This window comes from Carlito syrichta, unplaced genomic scaffold, assembly GCF_000164805.1.
Source record: "Carlito syrichta isolate Samal-C Ts95f unplaced genomic scaffold, Tarsius_syrichta-2.0.1 Scaffold311970, whole genome shotgun sequence".
NCBI lineage: Eukaryota > Metazoa > Chordata > Mammalia > Primates > Tarsiidae > Carlito > Carlito syrichta.
Window position 1 is genome coordinate 446,947 of NW_007256066.1, and position 27,193 is coordinate 474,139.

The 27,193-nt window shown below is 42.0% G+C and overlaps 1 protein-coding gene and 1 pseudogene across 1 annotated transcript in view; one reads left to right on the forward strand and one right to left on the reverse strand.

The window, feature by feature from the left end:
- Positions 1–11,374: 11,374 nt before the first annotated feature.
- Positions 11,375–27,193, reverse strand: part of LAMA3 (laminin subunit alpha 3) — a 39,465-nt gene continuing 23,646 nt past the window's right edge. Inside the window, exons 14-20 of the mRNA XM_008069377.2 lie at positions 23,546–23,729; positions 20,238–20,378; positions 16,542–16,701; positions 16,011–16,141; positions 14,031–14,124; positions 12,680–12,799; positions 11,375–11,934 (exon numbers count right to left, since the gene is read on the reverse strand). Coding sequence (XP_008067568.2) covers positions 11,789–11,934; positions 12,680–12,799; positions 14,031–14,124; positions 16,011–16,141; positions 16,542–16,701; positions 20,238–20,378; positions 23,546–23,729 — 976 coding nt within the window. The 3' untranslated portion in view covers positions 11,375–11,788. The remainder of the gene's footprint in view (positions 11,935–12,679; positions 12,800–14,030; positions 14,125–16,010; positions 16,142–16,541; positions 16,702–20,237; positions 20,379–23,545; positions 23,730–27,193) is intronic.
- Positions 17,572–19,766, forward strand: LOC110596654 (annotated as a pseudogene).

Sequence of the window (27,193 nt, forward strand, 5' to 3'; positions counted from 1 at the left end):
TATTCAGAAGACATTTTTCATCGGTAATCAAGTTGAAATTTACATCACAATTTGATTACTAATAAATCAGTCAAAACACATGGAGCAGAGAATTTCTTGATACTGATTGACACGATGGATATGTAAGGCAATTTTTACTGTTTTTTGAAAAAGAAGAACTAGTTACATTGCAAATATAATATTGTCAAAATCTAGGACAAGATCTTCTATTCTTGTGTGTCTAAGTTTGGGTTCCTCTGGAACAAATGCAGAAGAAGGATTTGAGTGCAGATAGTTTATTTGTGAGGTGAAGGAAACCCCAGTAGTAGGGGAGGGAATGAGGAAGTGACACACGGAAGGGAACCATTGAAGGAGTGTTCCCAAGTCAGCTCCCACTGTGGGTGACTGGAGAGTAATCCTGCTGGAGAAACTTGGGGATGCAGTGTAGACTGCATGTTCTAAGGCATGTGGGACGTAGACCTTGACTTCTGTGAGCCATTGCTGGAGAGATGCACCTAGGACATTAATACCCTGCATGGTTGCCTGCTGCACAGGTGGACAAAGCTGACTTCAGCAGCCAAGGAAGGGCCTCGGTCAAAGAAATGGCAATGCTGGACATGAGAGTGACATGCCTTCAAGTGGTCAGGGTGAAGAGATATGAGCTGGACACTGCACCATCTACTGCAGAAGGTTTCTCTTTAATTTGAAATATATCTTACTTATGTAGACAACAAAGCTATACAGCATAGAGGAAAATTTACTCCATTGTTTCCTTAGAATGAAAATTCGGGAAAAATGATAAACGTAAGTCACATGTAGAATAGGAAGCTTCCTTATTAGGTTTTTGCCTTTTATACTTTTGGATATTTGAACATCCAAATATCCAAACATTGTGTAGGAATACTTAAAGTCACAAGGAAGTGTTCAACTTCTGATACTTTCACTCCATGCTTTACAGTGTTGTTAATAGTATTAAACATATATATAGTGCTAAATATGTATAAAATAAAATTTGTATATATATGCTTTTTAGATAGGGTTTTGCTCTGTTGCCCAGGCTACAGTACAGTGGCTTGATCATGGCTCACAGTAACTTTGAACTCTTGGGCTCAAGTGATCCGCCCTCCTCAGCCTCCCTAGTAGTTGGAACTACAGGTATATGCCATCACACCTGGATAATTTTTTAATTTTTAATTTTTTGTATAGACAAGATCTCAATATGTGACCCAGCTGGTCTCAAACTCCTGGCCTCAAGTGAACCTCCTTCCTTGGTCTCCCAAAGTGCTGGAATTACAGGCATGAGCCACCATACCCAACCATTAGTGGTAACATTAACAACAATATTCTTTTATTTATTTATTTATATTTTTATTTTAAAGATGTGGGGTACAATTCAGGGTTAGGTATACCAATGGTCATCAAACAGGTAAAGTTTGGGCCTCACTTTGGTTCCCACTTCACCTGGTTTGAGATCAGGTACCCCAATAATCTCATAAAATTTTTACATCTATCATCTCATTTAACTCTCAGAATAGGCTTGTGAAGTAAGGCAGGTAATCCCTTAAATTTCTAGAATATTTTCAACCTGACAGAAAGCATGCACACTTAAATCTCAGATGGAATGATAGGTTCAAGGGAACAAGGAGTGGCTAAGATTCAAGCAATTTCCAAGAGCAAATTGCTCTTCTCTGAAGTGGAGGTGGGGGTGAGGCTTTCCTCTTATTGTGGGGAAGTGGGGTGAGATGGATGACAGGGAACTAAGAAACAAGAGACAAATCCTCTGGGAGCTGAGCTTGGCAGGAGCTGTCAGACCAAAGCTGGTCTTTGGCCCAGGAGGTAACCCCAAAGCCCCAGAATGTGCTTCAGCCTCTGACAGAGGCCTGCCTCTCACCTGGGAAAACTGGATTTTCTTCTCTGTTAAGCAGCACTACAGTTGAATGCTAGATATGCTCAGTCACTTATTTTCCAGAATATAGACATTATTTCTGAGGAATCATTTTCCTGTAGGAATAGCAAATACCATCTGAGATTTGTCTTTTGAATGGACACCATGCCAAGCTGCATCATCAATACACAGCTTCATTATAACTGTCCAGGAATGTGTGCTTCCTGAGTATGAAACAATTAAAGTTACTGATTAATAGGAAAAAGTCTTTTGAGCAGAGGATGGTTTAATCAGTAAGTGTGTACTGTGCTCTCTGTGTGCATTCATGGAGATACAAGTACTGCAGAAAGTTCCGGTCTTTTACCCTCTGAAACTCCTCTCATTTGATCAAGGACTCAGTGTAGAGTCAAATAAACCACACATTCAAAATTGATGGGGAATAAAACCTCCTGGCAATGGAAAGTTACACTGTAGATTCTAGGGTCATAGAAAACTTTATGAGCAAGGGAGAAAAGATATTTCCAGTAAATAGAATTCATCATCTCAGGATCCTGTCCTCCACTTTGGGGGAATAGTGTTCTTCAACCTGAGGATGTCGAACAAGGATATTCCAATTTTGTCTCTGCTTTCAGTTTGCAGGCGAGCAGACATTGTGCCGGAATTTCTATGCTGAGGAATTAAGTTATATTTTTTTGGCAAATGACGAAACTGGAAACAAAATACATCTGCCACTTTCCACCACTGCTATGATGGGTCATGCTTAGGACAAAGAGTTTCTGCTTTGCATTTCTCTGTTGGGCAGGGTGGTGGGAGGGATGGGGACTTGTGCTTTTACTATTTTGAGTCCTGGAAATTTTGCCTGAGAGAATCCTTATGAAAGTTTTAATCACAATAAAAGCACATTCTCAGGGTGGAAGAGGGAGAAGCTGGCTGACTGGACACGTCACTGAGGCTCAGGGCTGTGAAGAAAACCTAGGATACTATTCAAATTCTTGAAGGAAGAGTGCCATGCTCATTTCTGGAAGCATGGCCCAGGCTTGGCGCTGGTTTGGAGATCTCTGAGTGTAATGCATCCTGTAAACTTGACGGTCTTGGCTCAGCCCCAAGTCTGTGGAACTGATGATCAAGCTGCCCCCTCTTCTAAGGTGTTTTGCAGGATCACCCATCAAGGCCAAACACCTGTCAATTGACCATGTGTTTTTGATTTTGTGATGGTTTGATTTTGTGATGGTGTGATTTTGGCGCAGGTCAGCGTGGATCACGGTGGACATCTAAGAGCAGCCATACCTGTCTTGAAGATTGTGAACAGAATTTGGTGGAATTATAGGCAGTGGCATTGGTTGCTAAGGCCAGTTTAAAATGATTGTGGGTGTACATGCTATAAGCTTTTGGGGAAAAATTTGGCAACAGCTAAAACAATCATTAAAATGTTTGTATTGGCCTGGCATGGTGACTCATATCTGTAATCCCAGCACTTTGGGAGGCCAAGCTGCAAGGATTGCTTGAGGCCAGGAGTTGGAGACTGACCTGGGCAACATAGCAAGACCTCTGTCTCTACAAAAAATAATTTAAAAAAAATTATCTGGGCATACTGGCACATACCTGTGGTCCCGGCTACTTGGGAGGCTGAGGTGAAAGGATTGCTTGAGTCCAGGAGTTTGAAGTTATAGTGAGCTATGATCGTACAACTGCCCTCTTGTCTGGGTGACAGAACAAGACCCTGTCTCTTAAAAAAAAGAAAGAGACCAGGATCGGTGGCTTAGCTGGTAATCCCAGCACTTTAGGAGGCCGAGGCAAGTGGATTACCTGAGTCTGCAGGTTTGAGACCAGCCTGGGTAACTTGGTGAGACCTCGTCTCTACAATAAATAAAAAATTAGCTGGGCATGGTAGTGTATGCCTGTAGTTCCGGCTACTTGGAAGGCTGAGGCAGATGGATTGCTGGAGCCCAGCAGGTCTACCCTGGGGTGGCCGTGAGTGTGCCACTACATTCCAGCCTGGGTGACAGAGTGAGACTCCAACTCAAAAACAAAGAAACAAAGAAAGAAAGAAAGGTAATATTTTTTGACCTAATAGTTTTACTTTTAAGAATTTATCTTAAGAAAATAAATAAATTTATATCCTTGGACAGCTTCGTTCTAATTTTGCTTATAATAGCAACAAACAAACAAAAAAACCTTGGAAAATACCCAATTATTCAATTATTGGAGGATGGTTAAATGCAATGGTAAATTCATCTATGGAATGGAATGCTCTAAGTCAAAGACCTAGAAGACACAATGTAGTTTAAAAACTGTATGAAAACAATATGTACATTATAATCATGATTGTATAAGAAAATACATGTGAATTTTAAAAGAATGATAAACTTATAACTAAATGCAAACAGATTTCTGAGTGGTGAGACTCTGACTGATTTTTATGCTTCTCTGCATATTCCAGTGTCTCCATAATGAACACATACACCATTTATAGTCAATAAAATTTAAAAATTGTTTCACCTACATGCTGTCTTTAAGCCCTCATTTCTAAGAAAGAATTAGGCTTTCCAGAGCTAGCACTGACCTACCCAAAGTTGGAATTTGTAAGAAGAGAACTGACAAACAGAAGAGAGAAGACTTAAAGTGGTTAGTAAGACAGAAGATGTGGTTTTGCGGCTTCTCAGTGTGGCATTATAGAGGGCCAAGCAGAATGGAGAAAGGCATGGAGTTCAAATTCTCTGTGGGGAAGACCACATCCTGTCTGGGAGAAAGGAAAGCCAATGTGTTCTGCCCAGGGCTGCCATCCTGACGTGGGATATTGTAGAATGTGACCAAAAACTCTCAATAGCCCTGTATATTGAAGAATGAGGTCAACAAATGCCCTGTCCTTATCTTCAATCTCCTCAAACAGAGTAACAGTTAGCCAAGGACTTTGCATCACATGAGTCTAGGTTCCATAAATGAAGGAGAAATAAAGTATTTTTCAGACAGGCAGACACTAAGAGAATGTGTTACCACTAGCCTGGATCTACAAGAAATACTCAAAGGAATTATAAATACTAAAACAAAAGGATGAAATACACCAGTAGAAAAACACTGGAAATCATAAAGCTCACAGGGCTTATAGAACACCAACACAATAGATGAAAAAATAAAATAAAATAAAATAAAACAACCAGGTAACAACCAGCATGATAAATGGAATAGTATCTTACATATTGTTATTAATTCTGAACATAAATGGTCAGATGCCTTACTGAAAAGATAGATCCTGGCAGAATGGGTAAAAAATACAATCCAAATATCTGCTGCCTTCAAGAGACCCATTGAACTGACTCCTATAGACTCAAGGTTAAGAGGTGGGAAAAATATTCCACACAAAGGAAACCAAAAATGAGCAGGAGTAGCCATTCTCATATCAGACAAAACAGACTTTAAACTAATGACAGTAAAGAAAGACAAAGATGGTCATTATATAATGATAAAGGGATCAATCCAACATGAAGATATAATAGTTTTAAATATAGGTTACTAACATCAGAGCTCCTAGTTTTATAAAACAAATTCTACTAGACCCAAACAAAGAGATAGACAGAAATACAATAATAGTGAGAGACTTCAACACTTTACTGACAGCAACAGACAGATCATCAAGGCAGAAAGTTAACAAATAAACATTGGAGTTAAACTGAACCCTAGAGCAAATGGAACAAACAGACATCTACAGAACATTCCACCCTAAAACTACAGAATATACATTTTTCTCACCAGCACGTGGAACATTCTCCAAGATAGACCATATGATAGGCCACAAATACAGTATCAATTAATTTTTAAAAAATCAAAATTATATCAAGTGCCTTCTCAGATCACAGTGGAATAAAGCTAGTAATTAACTCAAAGAAGAACCAAATGAAAACATGGAAGTTAAACAATCTACTCCTGAATGATCCTTGGATCAACAATGAAATAAAGATGGAAATTTAAAAATTTCTTGAAATAAATGACAACAATGAAACAGTTTATCGAAACCTCTGGGACACAGCCAAAGTTGTACTTAGAGGAAAATTTACAGTGCTTAAAGCTTACATTAATAAGACAAATATTGCATAGTGACAACCTAATGTCACACCTCAAGGAACTATAAAAACACAAACAAAACTCAAAGCTAGCAGAAGAAAATAAATAACGAAGATCAGAGCATAACTTGATGAAATTGAAAAAAAAATACAAACAATCAATGAAACAAAAAGTTGATTCTTTCAAAAGACAAACAAAATTGATAGACCACTAGGAGATTAATAAGAAAGGAAGAGAGAAGATTCCAATTAGCATAACCAGAAATAAAAATGAAGACATTATGCCAGACACGTAATGTCTGAGCTCAGGGGTTTCAGACCAGCCTGAGCAACTTGGTGAGACTTTGTCTCTACATCTAAAATTTAGCTGGGCATGGTGGCACATGCCTGTGGTTCCAGCTACTTGGAAGACTGAGGTGGAAGGATCACCTGAGCCCAGTAGTTTGAGGCTGTGGTGACTGTAAGTGTGCTACTGCACTCCAGCCTGGGTAACAGAGTGAGACTCTGACTCAAAAAAATACATTTTAAAAAAGGAAGACATTACAATTGATATGATGGAAATTCAAAAGATCATCTGAGATTATTTTATAAATACCTCTATGCAAACAAACTAGACAATCTAGAAGAAATGGATAAATTCTTGGAAACATATGATCTCCCAAACTTAAATCAGGAAGAAACAAAAATCCTGAACAGACCAATAATGAGTAATGAGATTAAAACAGTAATCAAAATCTCCCCCCAAAAAAAGTCCAGGATGTGACAGACTCACAACCAAATTCTATCAGATTTTCAAAGAAGATATGGTATCAATTTTTTTTTTTTGAGTAGGAGTCTCACTCTGTCACCCAGGCTGGAGTATAGTGGCATGCTCACGGCCACCACAGCCTCAATCTGCTGGGCTTAGGTGATCCTTCTGCCCCAGCCTTCCAAGTAGCTGAAACTACATGGTGTGTGCCACCATGCCTAGCTAATTTTTTTCTTTTATTGTCGAGACAAGTTCTCTCCAAGTTGCCCAGGCTGGTCTTGAATCTGTGGGCTCAGGCAGTCCTCTTGCCTCTGTCTCCCAAAGTGCTGGGATTATAGGCATGAGCCACTATACTTGGCAATGGTACCAATTTTACTGAAGTTATTCCATAAGATTGAAGAGGAGGGGATTCTCCCTAACTCATTCCAGTATCACCCTGACACCAAAGCCAGGAAAAGACACAACAAGAAAACTATAGACCAATATCCCTGTTGAACATGAATGTGAAAATCCTCAACAAAATATTAGCAAAATGAATTCAACAGCACATTAAAAAAAAAATTCACTGCAGTCAAGTGGGTTTTATCTCAGGGATGCAAGGATGGTTCAACGCATGCAAGTCAATAAATGTGACCCTCCACATAAATATAATTAAAAGCAAAAATCATATGATCATTTCAATAGATACAGAAAAAGCATTTGAGAAAATCCACCATCCCTTCATGATAAAAAAAAAACTCAGCAAAATAGGCACAGAAGAAACTTTCCTCAAAATAATAAAAGCCATGTATAACAAACCCACAGCCAATGTCATCCTGAATGGAGAAAAGTTAAACTCATCCCCCTCAGAAGAGGAACAAGGCAAGAACGCCCACCTTTGCCACTCCTATTCAACATAGTACTAGAAGTCCTAGTCAGATAATCAGGCAAGAAAAAGAAATCAAGTATATCCAAATTGGAAAAGAAGAAATTAACCTACCTCTGTATATGGATGATATGGTCTTATACCTAGAGAACCCTAAAGACTCCCCCAAGATTCCAGGACTTCATAAATGAATTTGGTAAAGTTTCATGTTACAAAATTTACAGACACAAATCAGTAGCACCACTATATATGAATATGGCCAAGCTAAGAATCAAATCTAGAACTCAATTCCATTTACAGTAGAAGTCACAAAATATATTTAGCCAAAAAGGTGAAAGTTTTTAAGCTGGTCTTGGTGGCTCAGCCTGTAATCCCAGCACTTTGGGATACCAAGGCGAGTGATTTGAGACCTACCTGGGCAACTTGGCAAGACCTTGTCTCTACAATAAAATAAAAAATTAGCCAGGCATGGTAGTGCACGCCTGTAGTTCCAGCTACTTAGAAGGCTGGGGCAGAAAGATCACCGGAGCCCAGCAGGTTGAGGCTGTGGTGGCCAGGAGCATGCCACTGCACTCCAGTCTGGGCGACAGAGTGAGACTCCAACTCAAAAAAAAAAAAAGTGAAAGTTTTCTATAAGGAGAACTACAAAACACTGATGACAGAAATTGTAGAAGACACAAACAAAAGGAGAATTATCCCATGCTCGTGGATTGGAAGAATTAGCATTGTTAAAAATGACCATATTACCCAAAGTAATCTACACATTCGATGCAATCCCTGTGAAACCATCAACATCATTTTTCACAGAATCAGAAAAAAAATCCTAAAATTCAAATAGACCCCCAAAAAAGGGCCAGACTAGTCAAAGCAATCCTAAACAAAAAGAACAAAGCTGGAAGCATCATATTACCTGACTTCAAATTATACTACAAGGCTATCGTAACCAAAACTGAATGGTACTGGTAAAAGTACAGACAAATGGACCAATGGAACAGAATAGAGAATCCAGAAATAAACCCAAATACCTACAAGCAACTGGGGAAAGGACACCCATATAAAATGGTGCTGAGAAAATTGGATAGCTGCATGCAGAAAAATAAAACTTGATTCCTACTTCTCACCATATACAAAAATTAACTCAAGATGGGTTAAAGACTTAAATCTCAGACCTGAAACCACAAAAAACTTAGACAAAAACCTAGGAAAAATTCTTCTGGACATTGGCCTAAGCAAAGAAATTATGGCAAAAATCCCCAAAGCAAGTGAAATATAAAAATAAATAAGCAGATCTTAATTAAACTAGAAAGCATTTGCACAGTGAGAGAAACAATCAACAGAGCAAATAGGCAACCCACAGAATGCGAGAAGATATTTGCAAACTATACATCTGACAAGGAACTCATATCCAGAATCCACAAAGAACTCAAATCAGAAAAAAAAAGCAAATGACCCTATTAAAAAGTGTGCAAATGACATAAACAGACATCTCTCAAAGGAAGATATACAAATGGCCAACTAACATATGAAAAAAATTCAACTGCACTCATCATCAGGGAAATGCAAATTAAAACCACAATGAGATACCACCTTATACCAGTCAGAATAGCCATTATTAAAAAAAATCAAAGAACAATAGATACTGACAAGGATGCAGTGAAAGAAAACACTCATACACTGCTGGTAAGAGTATAAGTTAGTACAACCTCTGTGGAAATCGGTATGGAAATTTCTCAAAGAACTAAAAGTAGATCTATCATTTCATCCAGCAATTGCACTACTAGGTATCTACCCAGAGGAACGAGGTGGTTATATGAAAAAGACACCTGCACTCTCACACTCATTGCAGCACAATTCCCAATTGCAAAGATGCGGAATCAACCTAAATGCCCATCAATGATCGGTGGATAATGGAAACGTGGCATATATGTACACCGTGGAATACTAATTAGCCATCAAAAATAATAAAATCATGTCTTTTGCAGCAACTTGGATGGAACTGAAGAACATCTTCCTAAATGAACTAATGCAGGAACAAAAAACCACATGCTGCATGTCCTCAGTTTTAAGTGGGAGCTAAACTAAGGATCTACAAAATCATAGAGAATGGTGTAATAGACATTGCAGACTCAGGTGGGAGTGGTGGGTACACTTGAAGCCCAGACTTCTTCACCACTATGCAATGCAACCATGTAAACCAAAAACTATGTGTGCCCCCTGAAGCTATTGAAATAAAGAAGAAAAAGAAACAAAACAAAACAAAAACAACTGCCCTGAGAGATGCTAAAGAAGGCAGACCCATAAAAACACACAATTGCTGGAGTCCCTGTGACTGCTGTCCTGGGGAGATGAGCTGTTTCCAGATCCCAATCCACTGGACGAAAATGGAACTGATGGTGGACCCATAGTGAACTGATCAGAGTGGCTTCCCAGTGATTCTGCTGTTCTTGCCTAGCCTCTCCTTGCAAAATCAGCCCAATGCGTGTGACCCTATGAGCTAAGAAGAAGCTAACAGTGATAATATTTAAATGATACTTGACAGTTTACAAATAATTTCCATGACTGTTTGGTTGAGGATGTATAGTCATTCTTTTCAGAGAACACATGCTTACAGTCTGAGAATAGCCACCCTGAAGGTTTTCTGTTTCCTCAACTGTAATTTCATGTGTGACTCTGCTGCTTTTTGGTGGCTGAAATTATATTCAGCTTAAGCAGATGGGCGGCTGTTTTTAAAGCTATTACAAAATGGAGGAAAAACCACTGGTACTAGTCAGTGAGGAATTAACTGCCCCTTTGTAATGAACCTAGGATGCTAACAAATAATCAGCACTAATGAATAACTTTTAGATTCAGTGATTTAACTCTGGGTACCCAGAAGAGAGAATCATTGGTTCAGTGCAGATCCACCAAAGACAGTTGTTAAAATAGATGGTTCTCATGCAGACTCAATTCCCGGGTGGTAATTGTCTGATGATGTTTCCATTTTAAAACCAATATTTTCAGAAGGCACATGACTTAGTCGTGCAATTCAACTTCCAACCCACAAGCCTCCCTATAGATCACCACCGAGTTTCTCGAATTCTTCGTGATGGGGACCTTGCTATCTCTCCAAAAGAATACCACAATTCTGTATAGCTATGACTGTTAGACTGCAGTCATAAAAGAACATTGGGTTGAAGGGAACGTGACATAGTTTCAGAGATGGAGGGGATGTAGCTATAAGAATATCACACAGGATTACTATATCCATTTTTTAAAGAATTAATTGTTATTTTTCTTCTGATGAACAAATACATGTAAAAAACACAGAAATGCTTGTAGTAGTCATCTTTGCTAGGGAAAGTGATGATGGCTAATAGTATTGGTCTAGAATTTCTTTCATTTTTTTTGTAGATAAAACAAGAAGTGATTCTTCCTTCCCATCGACTTCTGTTAGCTTGTTATACGAAGTTTCAGTTATATCCATCTCAGTTACCCTACTAGATAGTGAGCTTGGTCCCTCAAGGAATTGATCATTATAATCTACACTTGGTAGGTAGCAGACTGGGGAAGGTTCGGACTGGGAAGCCAGTGGACTTTCAATAAATGAGTTCATCAGTTCAGTTAGTTACTATTCTATGCATATTTTTTGTCTCCCCAATTGGAATGCATTTTCCTTAAGGGCAGGAATTATAAGTCACTGTAGTTCCAACACTGAGCACACACAGAACTTCGTCAGTATATGCTCAGTAGTTATTTGTAGAAGACTGCTGTAGGTAGCACAATTGAACAGGTGCTGAAGAATGAATACCATTAACAATCAATGACCACTGAGCCACTGACTTTATGCTAATAAAACATAATTTAAAGAGTACACTAAATTTATTTAACCCCATAAATTATAACCCTTTAACACATATAAAAGTGTCATATTCTTGAAGTGCTTTAAAATGTATTTAATTTTTTTTGTCAAGTGGAAAATAATGTCTTTAAAAAGACATGTAATTTTTAGTGGCAATTAATATTACCAAAAAACAGTTTGTGTATATTTGAATAACAATTTATCTTCTTCAAGAAATGGGATCTTTACATAAAATACATATGAAGCACTGAATGCCAAAATGAAAAGTATCTGTGGTTGGAATTCATAATGAGATTTGCTATTAAATCCATCTGGATGGAGTCTTGAGTCAAGAATGATCTCGAGTGGGGAGGGAGGTGCATTGGGTAATCAGTGCTTTTGAAGGTGAATTTCCTTGGTGTGGAATAGTTTTGGGTTAGTGGTCGGGACAGCCATTCAGACTGACAGGACCCTGGACTTCAATGGCTTCGGTGACAGGGACAGGGATGTGATTGACTTGAATATTCTTCAGACAGCCAAAATATGATTTCCACACAGGAAGCATCAGCGTCGTCAAATTGGCTGAGAGAGAAAAGAGAGAGGCATTCAATGGATAATCACACTGTGTAATGAATACACCCTGAGTTTTAAATGATAGTCTTCTTGGGGACCGCTAAAGGGACCCTGTGTTTCAGCCCACCCAGCCATCTCTTCCACTTCAAGCAGGCATCTGGCACTCCACCTGCTGTGATAATTCAGCCACGAGGCTGCTCTTCAAGTTCTTCAGAGGAGATTTCACTGCCCAAATCAATAGATAATAACTCTGAACTCTTGTGCTTTTTATGGGTCATGAAAGACCTATAAAATTAACAACCAGACTACAGTATGCTTGGAGGGATGTAACACAATGAAAAACGAAAGGCTCTTTCCAGGCAAAATACCAGTCTTGAACTTGACTCCACCTCAACCTGCCTGATTCTCCCATTCTGGCTCCCAAAAGCTTAATAACCAGTAAAACTAAATGTCCATTTCCTGATTCTTTGCTGATATCAGGTTTCTAGGTTAAAGTGACTTTTTACAAGAGGTTTATAAATTATGGGACAAGGAGAAGCAGCAGCAATGTGGCCTGGGCTGCCCTGACATGTGCCCATCACTAGCAAGTGCTGTTCCCCGCATGCTGAGCAAAGGGCCTCACCATCTCCACTGTCCAGCCAAGGGCTGCCCTGCTACTAACCCACAGGCCAGAGCATCACATTTGTGGGGTTAAGAAGAAAATGTTCAGGGCTGACATGGGGCGACACGGTGTAGAAGTTAGGACAAAAGTTACCTGGGACACCGCCGAGGTGTAGTGGCTCTTGAGTACTGACAGGTGGAAAGAGGAGCTGTCCAGCTGTGTAGCTGCTGTCTGTGTCCAGTTCCAGGTGCAGGATGTGTTGTTTTATGGTGACTGGGGGAAAGGAAACTGGTTAAGTCTGTCACCTGAGGTGAACCCAGCTCACTGCTTAACTTCTACACGATTGCATCAATACTGACTTCGTTTAAACTCCTTCCTACTGTGCCTTTGGGAGCACTGTTTGCAGGAATTTGCTCAGCCCAGATTTAAATTCAACTAACTTCTTTTGATCACCAAGCAGTGTTTAGGTGCTTCCACATTCATAACAAATTTAACCTTTAACATGAATCTGTGAGCGAAAAAAGATGATTCTGATTTCCCAGCTAAGAGGAGGTGACTACTGAGGAGCTTGGCAGGATGGTTTGGTTATAAAGAGTTGGGATTCAAACTCTGGTCTCCTGCATCCAGAGGCCATGCTGAATTTATGCCATCTCTGCTACTTTCTAAGAAGACACTGACTTCTGAAAACTGATGCTAAAATGGACTGATACCAAAACAGCACTTTTGAACCTCAACATAAAATTCCTCCCATGTTAACAATAGCTAATTGCAATGTAGTTACCTTTCAAATTAGTCAAGAAAAGATCACGTTTCACAAAAGGCATTTTAGCCAATGTAGGTTCATATATCTCTAAACTAATATCCACAAGTGTTAATAAAGTAACAGATTCTATTTGAGAAGAAATGCTTGTTCTCCTCTCATTTATATGTCTAAATAGTTTGCATTAACATTAAATGGTAGCCCAACAATGAACTTGAACAATATGATAGTAGAGCAGACACTAAATACCTACTATGCCTTAGACACTGTATGCAGCACTTTACACACACTGCTCCATAATAGTCTTCACAACCCTTGGAGATATACACCATTTTGTTTCCATTTTACAGATGAGGAAACCAAAGCTAAAGAGCAATTAGGCAACTTGCCGAGGGTTGCACAGGGTAAGGGGTGGAACTAAGATTTGATGTCTGTTCTTTCTGACTTCAGAAACAACATCTAAATCACAAGTTCTACTTTCTTGAACACCAGCATAGCTTATCAGTTTGCTAGGCTCCAGAAACAAAAAATCAACGACAAACACTCAGTACGTTATGTAGAACTGGGGGCAGCAGCATGAATTATAGAAGCAGGGTTGGGTTGAGGATAGACTTGTTAACCTGGGAGACTGGCCCCTGTTGGTCGCTGTGGATTGGTGGACTGAGGCTACCTTTGGGACATTCAGGTCAAGGTAGAAAGGGAGTCCATTTCAGCGCATGAACAATAGGCTACTGGATGTCATACCTGCCACCAAGTGCCACTGCCCATCACACAGAGACTGCTTTGGTGTGACCGATGTCGAGGTCCCACCTGCCCCGCTGTCCACAGAGGCTGTGACCTGGAACACACACGCATTTTCCTATTTCCTTCAGAAAGGCAGGAGGAGCCAAACTTCCCCTGCCACCTTCCCTCCCAGCCCTGTCTACCATGAAAGCCTAGAATCATGTTGGATATGAGTTCCCTATACTCCTGCACCAAATGATCACACGGGGTCCAAGGCTTCTGAAGATCCCTCTGCTGTATCCTTTCTAGGCAGGCAAGCTGCACACCAGGGCCTGGCCTGAAGTCACTGCCAATGTCAATGAGCTGTTCCCTCTGAATCCCAACCCTGGACTCAATAGCCCTACTCAAATGTTACTGAGTAACATCAAAGATCCTCCTTGGCAATTAACACGTGTCTCTGTTGAGAAAAAACATGTGAAAGGGGGAAGCAGTAATGCTGGTGGGGGCCTATTCCCTTCTGCAAGTTCCAGCCAATTACAAGAATTCCATGAATGTATTACTTATAGAGGGGTTCTTGTCCAAAATATTAAATGAGCTAACTGATTGTGTCTGTATCAGACATGTGGTCGGGTCAGACACTCAGCCCGTTTTGTGCAGACTCTCGCATTCCCACTTTCTAGGTCAAGGTCTCTTCCAGCCTCTTCCAAGGGATGAATCAAAGTGAATGAAATGAGAGGACTAAAATAAGCACACTTATAAATAATTTACATTTAATTTGCATGTAGCTGAATGGTACAGCCTAGTCACAGGCAATTTTCAAGCTCAGCGATGCCACTGCTGCTATAAAGGTCATCAGCTCTTGATTTTATTTTCTGGAGAATAATTCCTACCCAGAGATGCTCACTGGAGACTTCCAGTCCCTCCTCTGAAAAGCCAGAATCATCTTAATCACTTTGCAAGTGGATAGTTGCTTGCTTTTCTGGGCTACTAGAGATCTATTCAGACTTAACTAAAGATTAAAACTTGAAAAAAAGTGTTCTAGGAGTTCTGGCCATTTTATTTTCACCTGGGACTTCCTCTCCTCACATTTAATAAGCTGTGGAAGGATAGTAAGAAATGGTACATTATCAATCTTCGACTTGAGGTCTTAACTCAGAGTCTCCCAAGAGATTTTGGTTTAAAAGAGATTACTTAAAGAAAGAGATAGAGTTGAGTAGTTGAAGAGATCGACTCAGCCAGTAAGGGATGGTATGAATGAGGCACCAGAACACACATTGAAGAAGGACTCCATGAAGAGCCAAAGGAAGCCAGTGTAGAGGCCCAGAGACCAGCATGGCTGGAGGACCAGGAGTCCTGGGGAATCGTGCAGAAAGAATTAAGGAGGATCCAAAACAGATTCAGCAAGCATAGAGCCAAGGCATGGGTGTGACATGGTGTAGACAGCCAGGGGGAAATCTAGCTCATTAATTCTGGCATTATTTTTATGAATAAAAGGTAGAGAAGTGATAAGGGTGAAAGGAAGGAGGGAAAAGTGAACATTTATTGAATATATGGCAATTACTATAATCCTGACAGAAGCCCCACATTATGACAATTATTAGACACACTTTACAGATAAGGAAGCTGCGTCTGAAAGAGTTGAAGTCACTTCCTAGGGCCATATGATGAAGCGTTGGAGCTGAAAATCAGCCCAACTTAGTTGAGTTTTCCCAATTTTAAAGATGAAGAACAGAAAACATGAAGGTCAAATTGCTAGCTAAAGGACAATGGTAAGTTAGCCCTAAAGTCAGGGGTTTCCCTTTTTTATTTTTTTAATGTAAGGTTTATTGAGAGAACAGAAAAGCTCCCACAGTGGGAGGGGGCCTGAGGGGGTTGCCCAAGTCAGGGCTTTTAAATAGAAGAGTGGATTTCATTCTGTACTGTAGACATCACCTACTATGGTCTCCAGAAATGGAATCTGGTTTCCATATACCCTTTCCACGCCATCAGACTGTTACACACCTTTCCTGCTTCCATATAAACACATAAGTGCCGCCCAGGTTGATTTCCAATGTGTATTAGAATTCCAGTGAGACTTCTTGGGCGAATGCTGAAAACAAGCTTAAATTCTGGCCCCAGCAACACAGAGTTAGCTTTCAAAAGAAAAAAAAAGTCAAAACAGTTAAGCATCATAATTCAAGAAAAAGAGGGTAGGTACAGTGGCTCACACCTATAATCCCAGCACTTTGGAAGGCCCAGGTGGAATGATTGTTTGAGCCTAGGAGTTTGAGACCAGCTTAGACAACATAGTGAGACCTTGTCTCTACAAAAAGTAAAACAATTAGGCAGGCATGGTGGCACGTGCCTGTAGACCCAGCTACTCAAGAGGCTGAGGCGGAAAGATTGCCTGAGCCTACAAGGTCGAGGTTGTGGTAAGCCGTGATTGTGCCACTACACTCCAGCCTAGGTGACAGAGTAAGACCCCCCTACTCAAAAATAAAAAAGGATAGAATTCTTAAGACTCAGAAATATAAATTCCACCAAACTCCTTACCCAGGACGACATGACCTCCTTCTTGAGAGAAATAAATGCCTTTCTCCAAAGAGCCCCCCAAGCAGGATGATACCCCAAAACTTGCAGAAGGGGTATCCAAGGGCTTTAAATCCAGCTGAAAGTTCTTCAAGCATCCCACAAAGCTGTTTGGGGGTAGGTTCTGCAAACAAGCAGAAAAGATCAAGTTCATTACCTACAACTCCCAGAAATGTTTGGGTAGTCAAGATAAGGGCAATTCAGCTTGTCAGCAAAAGGGGGATTCATTCTTCCTGCCTCACAGATACCAGTGGGCTTGACTGTTTTGCTTGGCTTTCTGCCCACAGTGCCAAGAAAAACCTGTATACCAAATGTTGGGTGGGTGGTCGAAGTTTAAAGATTCCACCAAACCAAGCAGTATATATACAGGAGGGCAGGGTGGCGCACATTGCTACTTGTGCTGGAACAAGAACAGACCTGACCCTGGACCTTATAGACAGAGCTGCAGCAGGGGACTTTTCCACTTTATGGATTTCAGATCTCACCATCTCTTTGCAGGTACAAACCCCTTCTTAGTGTTCCATGAGGTGGTATGATAGCTTAAGGCAGGGTGGTATGATAGCTTAAGGCAGGGTGGTATGATAGGAAAAAAGAGGCCAAAATGTTCCAAAAATAATAAAGTGCAGAAAAATCTTCCTATATTGCTGGGCTCAGTGGACCAACACCAAGTCACGAACACTGTAGAGTTAAAATAAGATACAGTGTGCATTGCCAATGGGCTTGTATGTGGTGCCCTATGCCTGGCTAGAGTCGACCTGGAAGAAGGATTCCTCTCCTAGGGTCCAGGAACAGGTTTCTGGAGTTCTGTAATCTTCCATATTATATACCAGATGCTTTCTGTATGTGCATTTTTCCAGAGAGAACTATAAATTTCATAAAATTCTTAAAAAAGCTTAAGACTCACTAAATAAAATCTCTAAGCTCCCTTTTAGGATTAATGCTTTCAGGACTCTGGAATCCTACAGGACATTAAGATTGGTACTTTTAAGAGAAAATGGTGATGTTATTGATGGATGTGGTACCTACAGATTGGGATCCCTATGAAAATTTTAATTTCTTCAGATTTGTCACACTATATAGGTAACTGAAACCAGCTCAGATGCTTCAGCCTGGGCCATAATCCAACAGTGAATCCCTAAAGGCTGACTGCAGTTCTGGTGTTCAGAAGCAGACACTGTTTGATTGGATGCGGCCAGCCCTTGGAAATGTGAGGGCTAATAGGATGGTTCATGCCCTCGGCTAGAAGAAGGGCTGTGAAAAGAACCTCAGCTTGTAAAGAATATTGTAAATGGGGTGCTCCTAATTGCCCTAGATATTCGGATACTGGGTGTTATGAAGGCGATTTTAAGAAAATTTATCCAAGACAAAAGAATACCCAAATTGTGCCCCATCCTGTGATTTCCCTGAGATGAAAATAGATACAGTTTGAGGAAAAGCAAACATGAACAACACAGATTCTTCTTAGCAATTAATAGCTTGTGCATTATATATATATATAACATCTATTACACATAATAGATGTTATATACTATTAACCTAGTATTATAAAAGTTCCTATAGATAATAAAGTAAAATAATACTTTATTACCTGCTAGGACTTTGGCCCAAACCCTAGGCAAAACTCAAGTGGGCCAGGCTGAGCACTATGGAGAGACCAGACTGAGGCAGGGTCAGCCTGAGCACCTAGAATCCAAGCTGGTGGAGAAGATCTGTGGTAATTATGTCCATTTCCAGGCCCAGATTTGAGCCTGTGCCCCATTCTCTCCCACTGCAAGCAGATCTCTCACCAGAATGTACCTCCAGGTCTGGAGGAAAGGAGTCAACTTTGCATTTAGGTGGAAGACAGTTCCTAGGCCTGAGTGTTGACAGAATCGTTTTACTTAACTTTGTGGGAGAAAAAGGCCAATCCAGGAGAAGAAAGCCAGGTGCACGAGGCTGTCCCAAGTAACCCAGGTGCAACGAACGCTCTGGCGGTGTGGTAGGAGAGACAAAGGGAGAGGACACTCACAGAGCTCTGAGACTGTGGCCCCATCAGAGCCTTTGAACTTGACACATCCAGGGACACACCCCTCCTCCTTGGGGACAAGAACAGTCATGACTTTCCCTTAGTCCAGCTCCCCAAGTTTGGTTCTTAAGAAAATTTTGTCATTTCGGACACCAGATAACATTAACACACATATTCAGTTATTAAGCTACTCCCTTTACATCTTTCTTTCTAGCTTTCTTCTCAGGGCAAGGGACAAATTTTAAAAAGTGCTTGACAAATGATCAAGAGGTGCTTAAGGCATACTAGCATACTTTGTGCTAGTATGATTTAAGCACCTCTTGATCATTTGTCAAGCACTTTTTCTTTAAATGAAGGTCATATAGGCCATGCTACCTAGCTAGTCTTAAAGAACACAGTTTCATTTTCATGTGTTTATTTTTCATGGCTATCTACGATTTATGTTAAAGGATACATGATTTCCATTTATGAGAGAAAAAAGATCCTGTAAAAGCACATTTAAATTAAATAGCGAGTTTGATGGAGAACAAACCATAAAGTCAACGTTTTCCTTGGGTCTGGCAAAGATGGCAGAGGCAGCACAAATAACTGCCTTCTGGAACACATCGTCTTAATCAAAAATCTCTGTCTACAACCTAGAACCTGGGTTTTGCATTCCCTGCAGGGGAAGCTAAGAGATTTATGTTTGGGAGTATATATTCATGAAGCCATGAAGAAGCCATATACTCACCCCTTCAGGGGATATGTCTCAACCTGCACCTTAAAAACAAAGGCTGACTCTTTCTCATTCTTTTTCTCTATTCTCTTGTTCTCTCTTTTCCCTCTGTCTGTCTCTTCCCTGTCTGTCTCCCTCTCCCTGTCTCTCTATCTCTGTCTCTCTCTCTCTTTTCCATCTCTTTCTCTTTCACTCTCTAGAACAGGCAGCTGCAGACGGAGGAGCCCTGGCGGTGGGGGCTGTGCCCGTGGTACTTGGTGCCCTGGCCTTCACTGGGGCAGGAATTGCCACCGCCTCCATGGCAGCCAAGATAATATCTGCAGAGGGCATCACCAATGGGGGCGGAGTTGCCACGGCCAGTCTGGTGGCTACTTTGCAGTCGGTGGCAGAAGGGGATTGGCCAAAAGAAAACTTACCCCAAGATGAAACTCCCAAACCCCCACTCGGGTTAGAGAAACACCAGGAATAAAGACCATGTGCAGATGGCAAACAAACAAACAAACAAACAAATGAGAAAAGCAAAGGCCTGGGAGTGAGGATGGACATCTTCTCTGGAGGATTGTGAATATTCATTAGAAATTTTAAAATCGTTTAAAGTATATCTCATGGCTGGGCTCGGTGGCTCAGTCTGTAATCCTGTGCTTTGAGAGGCCGAGGTGAGTGAATTGCCTGAACCCACGGGTTCGAGACCCTCCTGGGCAACTTGGCAAGACCCATCTCTACAACAAATCAAAAAAATTAGCCGGGCATGGTAGTGTGCACCTGTAGTTCCAGCTACTTGGAAGGCTGAGGCGGAAGGATCGCTGGAACCCAGCACTCCAGTCTGGGCGACAGAGTGAGATTCCAACTCGAAAAATAAATAAATAAATATATCTTATATAACTATGATTATAATATGAGGGAATTATTTTATCTGTGGCTCTGAAGCATAAGTATTTACCTTTGGTTTCCCTGATGGAGATGATCCCAGGTGAATCAGTGCTCTGATGCTGACAGTGGAATTTCCAGGCAAACTTCCCTCCCGGGCCCTCAGTCCATCTACAACCAAGTGCCCCTTTCCTCCGTCATGTCCAAATGTCACCTTCAGAGAAAAGAAAAAGTGAATCATATTTTTACTATTGACAATTGGCGCTGCATTTTATTAGTGGTCAAATTTTTTAAAAAGTCTATCTGTTCCTGCAAACAGCTTTAAAACATGAGTGACTTTTCTCCTGTTGCTATCATCACCATCATTTTGTGAGAGTATGTTAGATACTGAACAAACTGAGCTAAAAAGGGGGGAGCTAAATTAAAAAAAAGGATTGCTTAAAAGTGGACTCATCAAAAGATACAATTGACCTGGAAACTTAAACAAAAGAGAAACAGCTAAAGGCACATACACAAAGAGGAAGGAATCACTTGTCTAGTGCCAGGCTGTGGGCGAGGGGGACGGTGTAGTCACAGGGTCTTGAGCAGGGCTCCTGGAGCTCATGGAAAGACGCTCTTTCTTTTCTTTTCTTTTCTTTCTTTTTTTTTTTTGAATTGGAGTCTCACTCTGTCACCCAGACTGGAGTGCAGTGGCCGCTCCCGGCCACCGCAGCCTTGACCTGCTAGGCTCCGGCGATCCTTCCGCCTCAGCCTTCTGAGTAGCCGGAATTACAGGCACGTGCTACCACGCCCGGCTGATTTTTGATTTATTGTAGAGATGAGGTCTCGCTGCCCAGGCGGTCTCGAACCCTCGGGCTCAGGCAATCCACTCACCTCAGCCTCCCAAAGGCGTGGGATTACAGGCTGAGCCACCTAGCCTGGCTTTTCTTTTTAAACAATATTTTTTATTTTATTATTGTGGGGTACAGTTAAGGATTAGGTATGCAAATATGTTTCGTTCAGGCACCCTTGTTGATAAGGGGTGTCTCCCCGTATGATCTTTCTCTTCTAACAAGAGGAGCAAGTGTTTCATTTCTTTGCTGGAACTTAGGATCCCTGGGCTCTAATGTGGATTCTGCCATCTCATGGCTGAGATTCTTCACGGATGCCTTTCCAACCTATATGCCTAGCTGTGACCTCGAGCCTACTGTCTACTAACATGAGGGCTTGAATGTCAGAAAGGCCACTCAACCCTGAGATGTTCTAGACAGAAGTCTTCATTTGCCCTTGCTCTGAGCTGCTCTCTCCCTGGCCACATCCACCTCCTCTCCATCTTCTCCATTCTCTGTAAGTGTCCCTCTGAGGACTGAACTGCTGGCCCCAAATCACAGGACACAATGTGAGCCCCTCCCTTTTTCTCTCACTCTACATGCAATCCACCAGCAAGCCCTTTTGGATCCACCTTCAGACAGTCACCTCTCCCCACCTCCCCCCACTGCCATTCCAGGCCAAGGCAGTAGCATCCATCTGGGCTCCCTGCTTCTGCTCTTAACCCCTGGGTGTCTCTTCCGCTAAAGAGAGTTAAAGAGATATATAAACCTGTTCATGAATGAGTTGAAGACTCTTTGAAAGCTTCAGAGACACTTTGGAATAAAATCCAAAGTCCTTAGCTTGGCTTTCAAAACTTCAGAGGTCTGGGTCCTGCTTCCTCTCTAATCCCATTTCTTCTCACTTTGTGTTTTGTTCCCTCAGCGAATTCCCACCTGGAGGTCTTTGTATTTGCTGTTCCCTTTGCTGGGAATCCCTTCCCTCTCACTTCGCATGATTGGTCAAGGTCTTGACTACCTTGCCTAAAATAGTCTCTCTCTCTGTCATTTTCTTACTTTGCTCTAGTGTTTTCTGTTTTTGTTTTTTTTATTTTTTTATTTTTGAGTTGGAGTCTCACTCTGTCACCAGACTGGAGTGCAGTAGCACACTCATGGCCACCACGGCCTCGATCTGCTGGGCTTAGGTGACCCTTCTGCCTCAGCCTTCCAAGTAGCTGGAACTACAGGTGCATGTTACCACATCGGCTTATTTTTTGATTTATTGTAGAGACGAGGTCTCACCAAGTTGTCCAGGCTGGTCTTGAACCCCTGAGCTCAGGCAATCCTTTCATCTTGGTCTCCCAAAGTGCTGGGATTACAGGCTTGAGCCACTGTACCCGGCTCTAGTGTTTTCTTAAAGCACTTGCTGATATCTATATTATATTGAGGATTTTTTACCTATATGTTCTATAAGGGCAGCTCATTACATATTTGTTGAATGACTAAGTGAATACAACTTGTCAAGTCCCTTAAGTTGTTCAGAGTTCTACTTCCCTCATTAGAAAAAATAAATAGGCCCCTTCTTGCCTTAAACTGCATTTCTTTCTTTTTCTTTTCTTTCTTTTTTTTGAATCAGGATCTCACTCTGTCACTCAGGCTGGTGCAGTGGCATGATGCAGTGCAGTGGAGGTAGCCTTGACCTCCTGGGTTCAGGCAATACTTCTACCTCAGCCTCCCGAGTAGCTGGGACTACAGGCATGCACAACCACTCCTGGCTAAGTTTTTATTTTTTGTAGAGTCAGGGTCTCCCTATGTTGCCTAGGCTGATCTCGAACCCTGGGCTCAAGCAGTCCTCACACCTTGGCCTCCCAAAGTGCTGGGATGACAGGCATGAGCCACCATGCCTGGCCTACACTGTAATTCTTTAAACCTGGCATGCCTTCAGGCAAGAGCTGGAATGCTAAGACTGTGGATCTTTATTTATTTATTTTTTGAGTTGGAGTCTCACTCAGTCGCCCAGACTGGAGTGCAGTGGCCGCTCCCGGCCACCACAGCCTCGCCTGCTGGGCTCCGGCGATCCTTCCGCCTCAGCCTTCCGAGTAGCCGGAATTACAGGCATGCGCTACCACGCCCGGCTGATTTTTTGATTTATTGTAGAGATGAGGTCTCGCTGCCCAGGCGGGTCTCGAACCCGCAGACTCAGGCAATCCACTCACCTCAGCCTCCCAAAGGCGCGGGATGACTGTGGATCTTTGAACTTGTTCTATGGGGAAGACATAAGGGGCCTGGAGGCCTGAAAATTGGCCCTGAAGGAGAGCAAAACGGTGGGAGGAGGCAAGGAGTACAAGGCCACCCAGGGAGGTCTGGAAGAGACTGATGAAGACATCAGTGAAGCCCATCTCAGCACAGAGTGTGGCATCTGTGCATGGCGTGTGCTGCACCCTCCAGTACCAAAATGCTGGGCGCTCGGGGCCTGCAACCACACAAGCTCCCATGGTGCCTTTGTGCCTGGGAAGGACGCTCGGACTCCTATTTCCAGCTCCTCAACAGGGAAGTCTGCACCCATGGGAGGGACTGCTACAGCTCTGGCTCTTACCGTGTGCCACTTCCTGTCGTTGCATTTCTCCTTGCTCTTGAGCCTCAGTTTTTTCCCATTTATCCGCAGTGCAAAGACAAGACGGCCTTTTGAAAGGTAAAGTGCCATGGAGGCGTTCTCAGTGCCAGCGAAGAACACCAGCCCTCTGGAGGATGCCGTCTGTATGTCCACGGCAAACCGTGACCTGTGGGAGACACAGACAATGGGGAATAACAGCCGAGCTTAGTGTTTCTCGGAACCTCAGATCTAGGAGAGAGGGTGGGGAGCAAGCCCCCAAATAAATAAATTCACATACGTACTGGTTAAACGACCTATTTCTTTGGGAACTTTTGTGTGTGTGTGTAGAAACAGGGATTCACTATGCGCCCAGGCTGGTGTCAAACTTCTGGACTCAAGCGATCCTCCCACTTTAGCCTCCCAAAATGTTGGGATCACAAGCATGAGCCACTGTACCCGGGCCTATTTCTCTGGGAACTTTTTAAAACCATTAAATTCCAGCTGTTAATAGTTTTCTTGTACAATTTCCTTTCTGCACTGGGGAATGAAGGGGAAGTTCTATAGCAAACTTAGCTAGTGGAATGAATCCCAGAACACAACCAGAAGGACATGCCTGAACCTTTTTTTAAAAAATCAATTTATCCAGACAACAAAATGTTTAGCACTGTGCTAAACCCCAAAGAATTCTTCAAATGAACATTAAGTCTGAAGAAAGGTCTATTTCCTGGGTTTCAAAATATATCTCTTTAAATTAAACTGGTAAGAGGTCTATATTTATATTTAATGAGCAATGAGTTTTTGAAGTAAGAAGTCTGTTCAATAGGGGAGAAAGCGTCACTGTCTTTAGAGAACAATGCAACCAAGTGTTTTGTTTTGTTTCACATTAAAATTGTGAAATATTAACACACATGAAGAGTGCATCAAACAAAACAAATCTACATTTTAAAAAATTATGGTAAAATCCACATCACATGAGCTGTGTCATCTTAACCACTGTTAAGTGTACGGCTCAGTAGTGTTAAGTACATTCACATCGTTGTACAACCGATCTCCAGGAAAACTTTTCCTTCACAAAACTGAAATCCTGTACCCTTTAAACAATAGCTCCCCATCCTCCCATCTCCCCAACCCCTGGCAGCCACCATTCTATTTTCTCTGTCTCATTGGACAACTCTAGGTGCTTCTGTAAATGGAATCATGCAGTGTTTGTCGTTTTGTGACCGGTTTATTTCTCTGAGTAGCCTGTACTTTTCAAACTCCATGAATATGCACTCTATTTTGCAGATATTCACAGAGAGGGGAGTCGTGGGAGAAGGAAGCGAACTTAAATAACAAGAAAGTGATTCGGGCATTAGATGAGCATTTTCTTTCTGTAAGACATATTTAGCAAAAAGGCACACAGGTACAAATCCACCTTCTCCCGCCGCAACAGTTCTCAGGCTCTAGTGCCCTGCTATGATGGAAGAAGAATTAGGCAAATACTGTGCAGGAGTGGCAGAGTAAAAGGTAATATTTATTTGCATGATAGTTCCATGGCTACATAGACTATGCACATCCAGCTAAGCAGGCTTTTCTTTTCTTTTCTTTTCTTTTAGAGGCAAGGTCTCACACTGTCATTCCGGCTGGAGTACAGTGGTGTGATCCTAACTCACTGCAGCCTTGAACTCCTGGGCTCAACAGATCCTCCAGTCTCAGCCTCCTGAGCATCCAGGACTACAGGTGCATACCACCTGTGCCTGGTCAACTTTTTTAGTTTTTGTAGAGACGGGGGCAGGGGCCTTTCTATGTTGTCCAGGCTGGTCTCGAATACCTGGCCTCAAGTAACTGTCTCATCTCAGCCTCTCAAAGTGCTAGGATTATAGGCATGAGCCACTGTGCCTGGCCAAGTTTTTCTTTTTATGACAACTCACATCCATCCAGCCATCGAGTGAATATTTAATGAGTGTGGAGTATGCATGAGGCACTGTGCTGGGCAGTGGGAATTCAGTGATGGGTCTCTCATTCCTTGAGTTGTTTATGATGTATGGGTGCCCTAAGAGGGATTCGCAGAGGTTCTGCTTGAAAATATGGTGGGAGGCCTAGGTGTCAAGAGGCTGGTTTCACCCAGTCCTGTGGTCAATGTCAAGTATACACCAGACAGAGGGCAGGCATTGGGTTCATCCCGCTTAGTGGCTGCATCCCCTGTGCCCAATACACAGTAGACACTCAGTAAATAGTTACTGAACTGAATTAAATGGTAAATGAAAAATTTGGAGGCAGACACTGGAAGTGGAAGAAACCAATTATACTGTTAAATCTCTTTGCTTTTTAATTCTGAGGCCGAGATGCACATTTATTCTTCAGATGAGCAAGTTTCCTTGAGGGCAACGTTTTTCAGAATGAAAAAGAAATCTATGTTTGTTAAATTAAACCCACCAGATGGTAACACTGCTCAATATTTCTCTTGGTGTGTCTATGTGTTGGTGCGGAGGTTTGGAGAGTATGGGTTGGCCAAATGAAGGAGGGTATTCGAATTTGCTACAGAATGTGAAGTGCTCTCCATGTGTGGGCTTGGCGATCAAACTTGACATTTGCTTTCCAGAACGATTTCCTAAAGCTACTTTCTTTCAGAAAAGACTAACTGACTAACACTCCCAAAAAAGCAGCAGTGGATTCAATCCCAGGATATGCAACTGTAGTTATGACTTTCCATTGCTGGAGGATGGGAGGGTGAGGCGAAGAGCTAGACAGCATTTTTATACATTCACCGAAGACTGAAATAATGGCACCAGTTTTAAAGGAGAGTCAGAACACCGCTAGAATGTAAATCAGAATGAGAACAGTAGAACACCCTAAGTCTTGCAACTTCCTGAAAGTATCTGATTGCTACAATATTGGGGACTAAAAGAATTTTTAAATTATATTTACTAATGGCTGGTTATGTTTTTTGTTTTACCTTTTAAAATTTACCCTTATGATGGACATAGTGTTACTTTTATGATACACATAAACGTTTCATTTCTGATGTACAATTAAGAGCTGGATGGGAAGGCACAGGGGTTGGATCATGAGAAGAAGCTGTCACTCACCACACTGAATGCCCTGAGAGAGAAGCTGCCAGGGAGGAGGGTGAGGAAGGCGAAATTGATGGAGAGGCTTCAAGTGGGGAGGCTGGAGGGAGGAGAGGCTGATGGGAGGTGAGGCTAGGGAAAGGGCAGTCAGGGCAGTTTCTTGAAAAAGAGAGATGACTGCCCTTAAGGTGAGTTGACCAAGAGTGCAGTGATTGAGGGGGTCCCCATTGAGAAGCAGCCAGAGAAGAGACTAACTGAGAGGGACAACTTCCTCTCCCTCTGCCTTAGCTTCCAACTAGCCCGTTTGGGCTGGTGAGGAATCCAGACACTTTCCATGGGGCAGCTGTAGGCATCATGGAGCTGCCCGTACAGGCATTCTTCAGAACTTAGCATTTCAGTTTTCCTCTGGCCTTTACCTCTCTCTGCCTGTGAGTCATGCTTGAAGCCCCCAAGGTGAGCTTCCAAGGGCCAGCCTCCTCATCAACCCTACTGAACTGACAAGAAAATTGAAGCCAGGTTCAGTGGCTCAGCCTGTAATCCCACGCCTTTGGGAGGCTGAGGTGAGTGGATTGCCTGAGCCTGCGGGTTCGAGACCCGCCTG